The 15,449-nt window shown below is 36.8% G+C and overlaps 1 protein-coding gene across 2 annotated transcripts in view; it reads right to left on the bottom strand.

The window, feature by feature from the left end:
* Nucleotides 1-15,449, bottom strand: part of gabrb4 (gamma-aminobutyric acid type A receptor subunit beta4) — a 91,241-nt gene that overhangs the window by 22,414 nt on the left and 53,378 nt on the right. For both annotated transcript variants that reach the window (XM_067607608.1, XM_067607607.1), the window contains one exon: nucleotides 2,288-2,355. In XM_067607608.1, coding sequence (XP_067463709.1) covers nucleotides 2,288-2,355 — 68 coding nt within the window. The remainder of the gene's footprint in view (nucleotides 1-2,287; nucleotides 2,356-15,449) is intronic.

Below are 15,449 nucleotides of genomic sequence, written 5' to 3'. Positions count from 1 at the left end.
CACAAAGTCACAAGTTCTTCTAACAATTTTATGAAAAAGCTTGTCTGCAAAGACATTTTGTTAGTGTTTCCAGTGCCTGATGAAACTAGACATATAGACCTGAGTGACCCCTTTAGATATAGTAGGCATTCATCAAACTGGGAGTAACACTTGAAAGCAGACCTGATCGCAGGCACATTACGTCTTGGTTCAAAAAAACAGAACAAAACTATTCAATGTCAGTTCTAAAATCACAATTAACAGATATTACCATAATTTATGTAGAAGAAAGAACAAGGTGGTGTGTGTACTAGCATGTAAATGTAAAAAATGATAAATCCCTATATTCAGTGCTTTAACACAATGTAATTTAATGAAGTGCAAAGAGTGGAATGTGCAACTTTGATAAGGCTACAACAGCAATAAAAGAAATGCATCTGCTATATGGGAATACAGCACTATTTGTAATGCCCTCAGATGATGAAAATTGTTTAGCTTTTACACAGAGTCAGAAAAACTAATCAGCTCAGCATTTGTAGAATAGGACATGGGCAGCAAACCAACAAATACAGCTGTATCTAACTGAAAAAGTGTTCAAGTGGAGACATAATGTCTGCCAGCCAATGCATCATTGCCCCTCTGGTCAAAGTACTGTAGTCTACGGGCAGAACCACGAAAGATGCACATTGGTTTAATTTACCACACACATAGTCCAAAATTTACAGTGATTTTGAATATTGTGTGCTTAAGTAAAATTAATTTCAACGAAAGGTGTTTATTTCCTCATCACATTCGGTGGCAGACATTAGCACAGCTGGTACTGACCAGTTTTCTGCATGCCATTTATTTTGGTAACTCATTTAACACATAGTACAGCTCAGACGTAACATTGGCAGCTGTGCTAAATGGACTAGAAGCACTGTATTTCTTGTTTTCCTTAAATATTTTAAAACAAACAGAAAAGTCTGCACACCATGACAGAAAATATTATTTAATGCATGCACATTTCAAGCTGAGCCCTCAGTGTGCTTATTGTTAGACATCAGGCCACACACAGGTGATGGTTATACCATAAATACTTACCTTAATCTTATTGCACAATTTCTGGCGCTATATCTCAGACTATTTCTAACAATTAAGATAAAAAAAAAAATCACCCACACTTGATGTGATTGGACATGATGCATAGGAGACATCTAGTATTCCTTATGGCTTCATTTGTTGTTAATGATACAAAGTGTTTTCTTTGAAAAGTATCACTTGTTACCAAATTCATGAACACAAAACTCTTGATGAGCACTCAGCCCTACTACTGATAAACAAATTAATCAATCTTTTCTATCACATCTGTCATTAAAAATGAACAATTTCAAATGCAGATTTGAGGAAAGGTACTGTACATTGCTTTGAGAAAAACACATGACAAACATTTTGACACTTGACTGTCTACAAAAATATCGAGCAATTTATCTGATTTTTACTTAGTCTGAAGGAGCAATTTATCATGTTACATTTAAAATGCACACAATATCTGTTATCACTGAGTACACATTTTGACTTATTAATCAAAAGTGTTCCTATGTTGGCATCTTAATCTCATAAATCAAAGACGGTACAAGAGTGAAGATATTTCAGGAAAATCATGAACACATATAAAACAAAGTCTGCTGTTGCTTTGAAAATCATTTGATCACTCCAGAAGCAAAGGCCAGACAAACGAAAGAAAGGAATAAAGAAAGAAAGAAAGAAAAAAAGAAAGAAAGACATTGAAAAGCTGTCTCCCCACATGTGGGAGGAGTGAGCTTCGCTATGAGCGACTATGTCATGCTGAGTGAAATAAAGAGAGTGCTAAGAAACAGAATGACGTCATCACTCAAGACACCAGCCATATTGCCTCCTTCACTAGTCAGCCTACATTTCTGACTGCTCTCAAGTCTGTGCCAGAGAAAAAGAATATGTGCTGTATTTCCTGCAGAGTAGTGTGTATAAAAAAAACAACAACTGTATACTGTGAATGAAAAAGAACCCTCTATTTTTATAGTTATTGTGAAAATCAAGTTTTCATTCAGTAAAAAGATGAGTAAATTTTTGGCTCATCACCATACACTTCCTGTAGTGCTACCTTTGTCTTGGTCATTCAGTCTGACAACACAATTGGTCGTGTTTGAGGGTGTGAAGCCAGTGAGAGATCATGTCTTGGTACTTCACTGGTACTACCTGCTGGTTGTTCAATGTGAGGGTGAATTGGAAACATTTTGGAAGGAACCAAAAATAACAACAAATAACATAAGAAGCAGAGGTATCTTACCATGTTTACTTCTGAGATGGAGTCGATGCTCGCTATGTTGATGCTCATTCCTACGATGACTGGAGGACCTGAGGGAACAAAGGAAAATCTGATGTCACTAAAAAAGTACAAAAGATGATCATGTGCAACCACTGTACTCTGAAAACACTTTTGTGTGCTCTGTCTGATCAAAATATTGCACCAAGCAAAGTAAATTTATGGAGTAGTGATAATGTTAAATTCATTTTGATTACCTCTTATTTTACAGCCTTAATTTCACTGATTATCTCTGGTTAAAAGGTGTTAGCTAGGTTTGTTTTAGTTGTGAATCAATCATGGCTAGTAGTAACCTTCTCCTCTTTAAAATGCACTGTACCTTTAAGTGCAAAACACATTTTTTCGCAGTTCGGATACATGGATTCCACTCATACGTCTGAATGCAATATTGCAGGTTAAAAAACCAACATCAGATGGAAGACTTGCATTATGCATTATTTGCCAATGTAAACTATGTTAATGAAAAATGACATTTTCAAACAAACTACTGCAGAAATACATAGGCTACTCTATAGTGTACAATACAGCAGTGACAAAGCAAATTTAAATCTGTTTTTGCTGCTTCAAGAATGTATGTAAAAACAGAAGATAAAGATCAGTTACTCTGAGAAGCTTCTGAAACAACACTGAGGAAATGCACTCATCCATACTAATTTGTATGCTAGCAATTCATGTAAAGGAAAAGGAAGAGCCTCATTTACATGATTACAGTACATGCTGTAGACATGTAAACAGCTATGCCCAACGACTCCCTTACATGCACTGTAAACACTTAGCCCACTTCAATATTCAGACAACTTTAGGTTTACAAGGATAATCCATTCACAGTGTCCATGTACTATACCCGCAGTAACCAACAGTAGCTGACTTCAGACATACTGTGGGGCTATATGATCATTGAAGATACAGTCCTAAAACATAAACTTATGTTTTAGGACTTAATGAATATGCCTATTTCACATCTTTGTGCTTACGATATATTTTAAATAATTACCATGTACAGTATCATGTGCTAGTGTGTTCCCTGAGCTTCAATATGGTAACCCAGGGTTTATTAATCTTGTTAGTATCAGCTCTGTCAGATTTGTTTCCATCCATACAAACTTTGGGATATTAGCATTACATTACAAGCAAATTTTCTCTTTGGTCAACACAGACAGGAAACGTTGAAGAAGCTAGATGCAGAACTACAGAGAGGGCTGAAGACTAGAATCTGTTCAAATACATATTACTTGTTTTATTTCCTTTGTCTGTTCCTCAGTTGATACCTTGTCTAGCAAGTAGCAAAAGAAAGATTCAGTTCTAAGAAAAGTGGCACCCACGACTCAAAAGCTGCTACCCCCAGGCAGTGGTCTTTGTGAGTGAATAGATTTGTTGACAATGATTCTCAGTGTTTTTTCATTACAAAATGTCCTTCTCTCCTCACATTTTTAGTCCTAATGCGATCCTTAACATCTAAACACCCAACATCTTCAACCCATGTCAGCCTTGCATTGCTTGAGTGAGGATGTTTAGGCCGTAAAATATGAATTGCTGACAAAGAAAATAGAAACAGTGGAAACTGTTCAGTGATTGGCTGTGCTGAATCAGTGTATTCAGATAATGTTCCATGGTGTAATAGTAGAAATGCCATTAGCATAAGGATCATAAACAACAGAGAAAACAGCTCTACTACAGTATGTACTTTATTGCGTGCCTCGTCAAATTTAAAAGGTAGAAGAGAACTTATGACCCTCTACTTCTTAAATGAAGGATGGCAGTGGTATGGGTTTGCAATAATTTCATGTATATTTGGGCTTTTCCTGTTCCATCTTCCATGACACCCTTTCTGTCTATATCCTTTTCACTGACTCATTACACAAGAACAAAACAGAAGTGACAAGAAATGCAATGAAGAGTTTTTATACCACCCTGGTCAGAAGAAGCAAGAAGTTAATTGTTTGTTCTTTGTCAGATTTGTCCTTGCGCATCTGTTTAAATCACTTGTTTTAACAGTTCTTCTCTTTTTCAAGGCTGTCCTGAGTCAACAACATCCATGAGCTACAGTCACTGGAAGTGTAGGAAGCTTTAAACATATTTTTGAAGTTCAAGTGGTGTTGAAGTGTCAGGTTTGAGTCATCAGTAGGAATTTCTTAATTTTGGGGGGTAATAATGTGATATAATTTGCACGTTTTATGTTAAAACACCAGGATCAGGTACAGACAGTTATGTGTACCCTGTCCTCTGTGACTCACAGAGGACAGGGTGATTAATTTCTTGACTCAGCTAATGGATGTACTGCATAGGCTCACATAATAGACAAAGATTAAAAATAAATAAATAAATAAAGTCAACACCTTGTCTTTCTTTGATTGGAACAGATCTACAACAACTTTCCCTCCCTTCTGAATCCTCTTAAAATACAACACTTTGAAATGCAGAGAGAACGGAAGAAGGATTTTGACAGTTACTGTAGATAGCAAAAAGTCATGGGTTGCAGACTGGCAGTTCAGAGCCCATAAAGATATTTGAAAATGTATAACAATGTATAAAACTAGTAATATAACCCTAATCTGTCCACATTTCTTAAGTAACTTGAAATAAATGCACTGGGTGCATAAAAATGCTACAGTATACCTTCCTCTGATTATTAGATATGGCTAAAAATACATTCCAGTCAAATCTGTCTGTCTGCACTTTACCCTCACTAACTATGGTAATTGTCACTCTAATAACAGCATAGACCCACAAATTGTGTGTCTGCCAATTACTTAGAGCATGGAGCTCATTGTACATTCTGTTAAATAAGAGAGGAATGAAACATTTTGTTTGAACAAATATGTTGATGAAAATAATTTCTAAAAGCATTTGGTTTGATGACCAATTAGCCAATTGAAGCTCATGCATTGGGTATGCTTAAATCACACCGCAGTTTGCTCTGATGAAACAAATATCTGATTTTTTTTTTGTATGGGCGAGTCTTCGCCAAGCACAATGTCCACTTAGTTTATTAAATATTTCATTGCACACTGCTTCTGAACATTTCAGCGTATCCTCACACTTCAAAACAAATAAGAAACTAAACTTGCAAGAAAGCATAACGGACTCCAAGCATCCGAAGGCTCACTGACCCAAAGCAATCATAAAGTCAAGAGCATCATTGACTAAGGCTTAAACAGGCGCTTTTGTTTGTATGCTTGGGCAGGGTCAGACGCCCTCCTGCAGAGCATACTGTCAGGATCTGATCAAGCCTTAGACCACAAGGACTGGCTGTGTTTTGATCAAAAGTACACTCCGTAAAGCATTTTGTGATTTAAGTGTCTATTAGTTTAAGCACTTTTCCCTCAAAACCTACTGGCAAATATCCAATGAACGTACGTACATCAAAATCCCTAACTACATCACACATTTCAATGCATGAATCTACCTGAACTACAAGTACCTATTGTGCTTGCAAATGTAATCGTATTGGCACATATGCATGTGTTAAACACCACCTGGGTGTATAATATTGCTAAATGCTTGGAAGCTGTGTGGTGGGTACTGCATGCATATGTGGACACAGTACAAGTTAACAGCATTTTTCAGTGAACTCAGTCAATCAGTAGTCAGTACGTCTGTTTTCAAGTTCACTGTAGAAAGCAACATCTGAAACAACCACTGCATTATGATGAAATACTACATGCAGGAGTTACAATAAAGTCATAAGTGTAATGTAGTGAATACATGTAATTCAATTTTAGTTGAATTGAATGGAATAGTTACACGTTTCTGAACAAAGTAGACATGCCAGCAATACCAGATGATTTAATTTGCATCAGTGGATCACATAATCAAAATATGTTATTAATTATCTCAACAGTGCAATTTGGTCAGAGCTTTGATAAACCGCTATATTAGTTATCATAATAGGGTCCAAATGAAACTACATACTATCCTGTACTATCCTTACAACCCTGAGGTATCAGGGTCAGGAAACTCTCCCATTTAAGTAAGACAGTCATGACTGTACTAATCTATGACATCACAGAGTTAAAAAACAAATTTTCTAATGTAAAACTAGTGCACTATTGGAGAGGAAACTGACCATGATATGTCTATCAGATAGTCAAAAGGCAAACAACACAAACTGTTTTAAACTATGATGATATGAAACTAACTTAAATCCATTGTCAATGTAAAGATGTGCCCTGATTCATTAAAATGCTTCATCTCAAAGATCATTTCTTCCTATGGGGCCCTTCCTGAAGGTATTGGTTAATTATAATGTTTCTCCAAATACTGGCACTAAAATATTAACCGGCAAACCACTTGACTAAAAAGACCCATCTATCCTCTCTCTCTTATATTCTCTAATCCCATTTCTTCCCCCCACTCCTCCCACTACACTAAATGCCCTGAAGCTTTGTCATATTCCCTGACCCATCTCTTTCTAAAAAAAAAAAAAAGGGAGGAGTAGGGCCATTTTCCATCGCACTTTGTGAAGGCAACCAGTAACAGTTTTCCCCAGAGATGTCAAAGTACATTCGTTCCCTAGATGAAGACAGAAAGCACCAAATCTCTCTTTCTCTCTCTCTCTTCTCTCTTCTCTCTCTCTCTCTGCATATTTTGACCCTGCTTGAGTAAAACAGAGGCACTCACTTTGTCACCACAGTCATCTCAAAATAAAACCGCTACCTGTACTTGCACTTCACAAGTTGGGAGAAAAACAACAGTCCTCTAAAATAACCTCTAGATCTTTAAATAAGCATTTCTCCGCTAATTGTCAACCAACATTTAAAAACTGTGTCTACAAAACACTTATATTTTTCCCAAACTGAATACTTAGAAATGATTTGATTATATTATTAATAACTGATGAACAAAGTGCCAACTACAGTCATCTTTTAGTCTATCCTTTTGTTAGGATTTTATGCAAAAGCAGTGAGTGAGAGAGGTGGGATCATAACATCCCGAGGCAAACCTAGTATGTCTGCACAATTACCATATCAGCGTGTAAATAGTTTTCACTACTTTTCAAAGAAGTCACTGAATGTGTCAACCTGCTCTTGTTTGCTGACTTTATTCAGATGTCAGCCAATATCACTATAGGAAATGTTTCCAACAGATGTCTGATATAGATGTGGTACATTATGCCCTGTAGGGGTTTTGACCACTAGTGTCATGTTAGTGTAATGGTCATGTGTTCTACCAGCATGCACATGAGAATGCGTATGCTCACCATGAGCACATATTGACCGCAAAGGGTGGTAACAGTTGGTGGCACCGATGCACCAATAACAGAAAATAATCAGACTCGAAGCCGACGTAACTAATGTAGGCTGAATAAAGCTGCAAATGTTTCATGAGGTAACCCTCGATACCTTTAAGTGATAAAGAAATTGAACTTTGGAAGAGCATTTACATATTAGTGACCATCTCTCACAGTTCATGAATGGACAACCAGCACTGACTGCTTTCCAGAAAAATGTAAATTCAATAGCTGATAATAACTAGTTAGCAGCTTAACAATATAATATAAATGGCAACATTTTGCAATGATTCATTTAAATTCATTAGAGTAAAAGTTTTAATCTTAGGAAAGTTTTATACCACTCTCATGTCTGTCCAGTAGAGAGCTACAGCCAGCTACCAGTTAGCTTAGCTTGGCTGTAAGACTTGAAATAGGGGGAACCAGACCAGATTTTGACCCAGAGCAGTAACTTCCAGAAGTCTTGTGGTGTTCAGTGGAGACTTCAAGATATCACTGTTCCTGACCAAGAAATAGTCCCACAAAACTACAACTTGTTGTTACATTTTAGTCTGATTACACAAATGAGGTAGGACATTAGAGGTGCTAATACTTGGAGTTTGTTATCTCTGGACAGAGCCATGCTAACTTTACGCTAAGCTAGGCTAACTGGCTACTGATAGAGAGCAGTAATGATTTTTACATCTAACTGCAAAAAAGCAAATAAGTGTTTTTCCCACAATTTTGTAAAAGCTCACGTTAGCACAGAAGACCTACTGCTATTCCTCGAGAAAATTTGTTTGGATGTTACAATGACCTTTTTTTAATTGCCTCCTTGATGTATAAAGATTTTCATCATATAGTATTTGCACATTTTAACTGTAGATGTAGTTGCAGTAGGTTACTAAGGCTTAATTTATATTTTGTGTTCAACACGCAACTGTTGTCTCTCACAAAGATGATGCCCTACATTTATACATTACTGATAACACATAGAAAGACAGATAAACAGAGTGATAACAGTTAAAAGTGAAAGACAATGTACAATTTTACAGAACGAGTCATTTATGTGACAACATTTTCTTACTGCTCTTGTTTAAGGAAGTGGTATTACCATGGCAACAAACTATCCCTATAAATACGTAAATAGGTGCTATCCAAAGAAACAGATTTAAAAAAGAAGAAAATACTTTTATTGAAGCTTTTATCCCATAAGCATAATTTGTCTCCAAATTTAGTCAGCCAATAGGAGAACCATGCAATCAGCTGAATATGACAAAAAGACTTTCTAAGCTTCAATCATTACCTAAAATCTGCTTTGGGCATATTCAGATATTCCGACACTCTACCCAATGGCTTACTACAGCACTGGGACTTCTGGAGGTGGGCATCATGTCAGGATGCACAATTTATCCTCTAGCTATCACTATGGCAACAGAGGTGATTATTATTAAATCACAGTGTGAGAATTAACACTGTGAGCAATACAATAAAGTCATCTGAAGTACATTTAATTCTTACAGAATTTCAAATTCAGCTGATGTTTTGACAGTCAACAATCTTGTTGGTTGCCAAAAACTGACTACCATGCTCAGACTGTTGTTTTCTTGCCAATGGCATATTGATTATTGAGTGCAAAACGGATGATAAATTGCCATGTACAGTAGATATCTTACAGGGAGGATGTTAAAGTGGTACATTGTATGTCAATAAAAACATCAGTGGAATTTGTTTTCACCTAAGCTTGTTGGTATTTCACCAAAAGTCATTTGGTTTCTGGCTTTCCACAGCCACCTTTATCAAACAGGCTGTTTTGGGACCATTCAGTTAATATTTGAATTATTTATTGTCAGTCCCTCTGATTGGGTAACAGTACTGCTGGCTTCACCCCTTACCTTGACATTATTAAAGCAATCTATAAAGAGTCCTCTAGCAGAACAATAAGTGATCACTTCAAAAAAATTTTGAAAACAAATAGTCATCACTAGATAAAATGCATAGCATAATAAAATTGCGTACACTTTTCATGAAAGTAATCATGTTTGAAACGGTTAAATGAAAGCGGAACAATTAGTTTTTCATATGATGTGTTTGAAAGACAACTGCTTTTTGTGGGTCCTTACTGGGTCAGTCAGTCCACCACTTTGGTCCAGACTGAAATATTTCAACAACTATTGGATGTATTGCCATTAAAATATGTACAGATATTCATGGTTCTCAGAGGATGAATCTTACTGACTGTGGTGATCCCCTGACTTTACATCTAGTGCCACCAGCAGGTAGACATTTTCACATCAAAATTTAAATCTGAACAATACTTAGGTTTATGACTAAATACCTGCAAAACCAATGACATTCCCATCAGCCTCAGCTGCACTTTTGTGTCTGCTGCTAATTAGCAAATTTTAACATGCCAACATGGTTAACTAAGATGGTGAGCATGGTAAACATTATAAGCATCAACACGTTAGCATTATCATTGTGAGCATGTTAGTATATTGACGTTGGCATTTAGCTTAAAGCACCACTGTGCCTTGGTACAGTCTCATAGAGCTGCTAGCAGAGCTCTAGACTCTCAGTTCTGGTTACATTTATTGACTAAAAGCAGGTAAAGACATGATTGGTGGCTAACATTTTTTCAGTGTTTCTAACTCTCTCCTTCAATTTTTGCTGCTTCTTTTCTTTCAAATAACATGAAAAGGCCAAAAATGACTGCGCAAAAAATCTTAAATAAGACGTAATTAGGTTAAGGGGAAATATGGGCAATGTAGGTGACTATAGCACTAAGGTGTGAGGACTGACTCTGAGATGTCAAAACTACTGCTGAACCTTCTGGCGTGTCCTGGGCCTAATTCCTTTTACAGTATCTTTAATGGGAAATACCCTCTTATTAATATTAATAAACCTGCACACTGAAACTAAACCATATAACATTTACATTACACGGTTAGTGAATGGTACTGCCTGCCTGATGATCCCTATGGTAGCTGTTTATGATTAGCTCATCATCCTAAATTGGGTGTCTGTATGGATGATTGGCCTGGATGATGGCTCAAGAAATTATAAGCTGCTATGTCGAGTAGATTCTCTTGATGGTTCAAACACCAGCCTGCCATGCCTCTTGCTGTCCTTATAATGTTTTCACTCTTTTTTGACAGTTGCTTTTCTTATTTAGCCTAGCTGTCCCCTCCCTCCTTTGCTTATTACCTATGTATGCTGTCCTCTTAAATCCAACAATGTGTTGCCACATTCAGCTTCCAGTTTGACAGACTTATCTAGCCTCAGGGCAGACAAGCTTAACTGATGTAGTAGGTGGAGGATAGTGTTTTACTTGGTAATGGCATTTCATATGAAAACACTATAAGTCCAGTTTCAGGGAGTGGTCAAGACATATTCCAACTTTAACTGAGGGAAACACAGAAGTATCACTATGGGAGCAAACTCTTGAAGGGATCTACTAAGTGGATCATGTTCGGGCTCACTTGGATCACATACAACAATGGCTGGACTGTGGATATTCAACACAGTCAAATCCCATGGTACCTGTCATGTTGTAGAAATCTGACAAATTCTTAAGAAACCATTCTTGGTTGTAAACAGACTCAAAAACATTCTAAAAAGTAAGTACATGTGTTTGTATAGACAATGTCAGCAATACCCAGACTGTAATAAACATTCTAAAAATAGCCAAAATCTTATGCAACAGTAATTCATATGCAACAGTGTGAATTTTTAACCCATTTTAAGTATGCATTGAAATTAAATGCTAGTTTATATGCGTGTGACCTTTACCTGTACATTCCTTTACTAATAAGCAAAGCATTATTGAACTGCAAGATTTCTGACGTTTGACATCACGTTCTCCACGAGGGACAGTAGTGGACACATCAGGCCTGTTCTTACTCCAGCATTTGTTAGGGTTCACTGTGTTAATTCCAGCCTCATGAAATGTGATATAAGATATGTCTGCCATTTGGATAATTACAGGCTTTATCAGACGTCAGGGGAGTGGAGTGGTTGTGTGCCAGGGACTGTGCAAAAGAGAGAGGAACACAGGTTTGTGTAAATCCTTCGTCAGACTACTAACATTAAATAGACTACATGGACAGAAAGCTTTTGTGCTGGTGATGAAGCCAGGGGGATGCAGAGAGAGTCAGACCTCCCTGCTGATATCTGAAGCTTGTGTTTTATATTTTGCTAATTTGGCATTTTTTATGTGAAAAAAGCCCCATACTAGTATTTATACATTATATTGTGAACAGTCTGCTTTAGAAATGATGGTGAATCTCACTACACACGAAGTGTCTGAAAGGAGAACTGCAATGCAAAAGCAGTCATCAATAAAAAAAAAGGATTCTCCACTAATAAATGGTTTGATCAGTCTGATATCTGTATGCAACCACAAGAGGGCAACATAATGATATTCACTCACTATCTCCACTGCTTAGAAATTGGATATTTTACTAAATGAAGCAGCATAAATTACCAGCATACAGGTGCTGAGATTAGGGGCTGAGTAAACGCTTTTGGCATATCTGGGTTGATTCAGTATTCGTGCTGAGAAAAATGAGATTTCAACAGACAAGAAGACATCTCGTTTCACCCCATACAGAATCAGTACATGATGAAATCTGATTAAAGAGGCTCCTTAAGGAAGCACGACAGTCACAGATATGGTCTTGTATGGTATACATATGAGAGTGAAACACTGCTTATCCCCTACACCAATGTTTACCAGGGAAACCTTTCATGATGTTTACATTTCATGTAAATATGGAGTGTTTGAATATTCAGTATGCCACAAATTTCATTCCAGAGCATAAACAAAAAAAAAACTGGATAAATTACATTCAAATTGAGGATAGCCTTGTCATGTTATTACACAGATCCTGTTAGTTGTAAAGCCTTCTGAAAACAAATTTGCTGGACAGCAAAGAAAACACCACTCTGCCTCTTATATAAAAACTCTGATAATCAACCCATTGCCTAGCAACAGAGGGTTCCATAGCAACTGTGCAGCATTTTCCCTACAGTGTTGCAAGAGAAGCATGATGATTTATCCAGTGGAGTCTGTGTTTGCTTTTGTTTTCAATGGCTACCACTCTCATGAAACCCTTTCCTCAAGAAATGAACAAATAAAACAATATGTTATATTGCGCCAATTTCCTCCCTTGCATTTAATACAGTGGCCTCATCAATTATTTCCATCTCGAAAGAGAGCAGCCAAAACAATTGCAGAAAAGCCACCTTTTCCTTATACAACCAGAAGATATCTTTGATAGACATCGATTGTGACCAAATACAGCAGATGTACAAAGTAACAATTACACCTTAAAATTCAATTATTGAACACAGCGTTCACTTGCATACTGAATTCAGCTGCACTATTGTACTGGAATTCATCTCATTGTGTCCATCCTGTACATTGGCAAATGGTTTTTGCTAGTGTGATCAGGTTAGAAAAACACATCTACCCTTGGCTGTGATGAAGAAATCACTAATTATGTGGAAACTCAATGATTTTGAGTCCTATGTTTTCAATTAAACACAGTATACTTATAGATCAATACAATATATCAAAAGAAATGAAAAATAATAAAATGTGCTTAACTAAGCTGCCTGTGAGGGGGGAAAAAAACTATTTTTGAGTTTTTGTTAGTTAAGTCAGAGACCACAACAAACACATGATGTTAAATCTAAAAAGAAATCATTACGATAAAATACAGTGTAACATCTGTTATAATATTCCTAATAAATTATTCCAATTTAGCCCTTAATGAATAAGAAAAGTCTGAGATCTAACAACCATCGTGTGTGTCTTGTCACCTAAGCACATATTGAACACTTACTAAATACCTACACAGCATACACTAAAAGATGTTGGACAAATGCAGTTTGAGTATATGGCATCTAAAGGCTGGTTACATACTTAAACATGTGAATAAATAATAACATCTGACTAAAAACCTGTCATATCATGCTTGTTAACGAGGTGGAGATATTAACACCAGGGAGAATGCATACATCATGTACATTGAGAGGGAGGTAGTTCTACAGTTGCGATACATAGACCACAAGTTTGTGAATGTAGATTGTCTTTATGAATGAAGCTATTTAGGTCACCACAGGGAACTGCTGTAGATGTCTGTGCTGGCCGAATCTATTCATACTGCACCCTCAAGACCTTAAATATCCCCACAAGCTCACAAACTGAGGATACTTGAGTGTGTGGTGCTCTATTCACAATTCAGAAATCATCAAAAACAATTAGATATCAACTTCACCTCTAAAAAGCAGTGTTTTATTTGCAGGTTCAGCAATAACAGATAGTTAGATAGATAAATCATATAAGAACTTTTTTTTATTGCCATAGATGAACAGTTTTTAAATAAATATTATTCAATTTTCTATACATGCTCTTGTTCAGCTGGAGCCTCTCTCAGCATGCATTAGGATGTAAAGAGTACACTCTGGACAGTTCACCAGTGTATCACAGGGCTAACACACATATAGACTGACAAACACATTCACACCTACGGGCAATTTAGAGTTTCCAGTTGACCTAACCTGCATGTCTTTGGACTGTGTGAGGAAACTGGAGCACCCGGAGGAAAACCACGCTGACATGGAGCGAACATGTAAACTCTACACAAAAAGATCACACCACATTTGAACAGACTGGCAGATTTGAAGCCAGGACTTACCAACAAAAACATTTCTTCAGGCAAATATATCGAGGCCTACCACAAAATGTCTGTGTAATTGCCTCTCCTCCAATGTGGCCACCTGTAACCATTAGTAACCACTTTCAAAAGAATGAAGAAATGCTTGTTTTCTGCATTGCGGTTAAGGAGGTAAAACACTGGAAAAGTAGGATATCACTGCTCCAATGCCTGTTTTTTTTTCTTTTTACAATATGCAGCTTTACTGTAATATATCAATTTATTACTGTTGTTTGTATATTTTTCATATATGGACATTCAACAACCATTGTTTTCTACATAGCCAGTGTTGTCCCTTTCACCACATATACTGTAGAGTAATAAAGCATTTCAAACATTCTGTTAAAAGTCTTAAATTTTCACTGAGGTCCAGATTCTTTGCATGTCAAAATGGGAGACTTTGTGCATGAACTAGGTCAAGGCTTTTTGTGCTTTTAACTTGAGATATATATAATTTGATCATCTATTGTAGAGTACAAAAACATAAAAAATGATAAATCAAAAAAATTGGATTTGACTGTATAATTACTAAGTCCAGACAGCAGAGTTTTAACTGTGGTATATAAAGCCTGTGAGTTAACTTAAACGTGCTTGTATTGTGGGTTGCACACAGAACAGCATTACCCTGCATTAAGACCTTTGTTTGACTGATGATAATGATGAGGGGATGTACACAAAGATGGCAAAGATGGTGATAACCAGGCTGAGTTGAAAGGCACACAAGGGGAGAAGATTAGGTTCTGACTAGTCTGACAAAACATACTTAAAAAAAGGAAGAAAATGCACTGTTATGTGTGTCTTACGCCGTCGAGGAGCAAAAGGAGACAAAATTATTAAGTCTGCAGTTACAAGGTTAATGCTGGAAATGGTAAACTAGATATTTCAGCACAAAGGTACCCACATTGACTTGATCTAAGCAGAGGCCTATTACAGGAACAGCAACAGGAAATCTACTGACTTGATAGTCCGTGGATGATGACCTCCTGAGCCACAGACTCTCTCTCCCAAATCTTTCACAAGTCTTGGTCCCACCTTGAACAAGTGCTCATATTTTATGTACTCTCCTCATTCAAATAACAATCATCGCACTGGACATGTCAGTGACATCCAACTCTAACTAGACTATCTCATTAGAATAATAATAATTTTTAGACAATGGGGTTCTGATTGTCTTTAACACTCACTTACTGACCGT

The sequence above is a fragment of the Thunnus thynnus genome, chromosome 13 (assembly GCF_963924715.1).
Source record: "Thunnus thynnus chromosome 13, fThuThy2.1, whole genome shotgun sequence".
In the NCBI taxonomy this organism is placed as follows: domain Eukaryota; kingdom Metazoa; phylum Chordata; class Actinopteri; order Scombriformes; family Scombridae; genus Thunnus; species Thunnus thynnus.
Note: the sequence above shows the minus strand (reverse complement) of the source record. Positions and strands in the feature narration are given on the sequence as shown.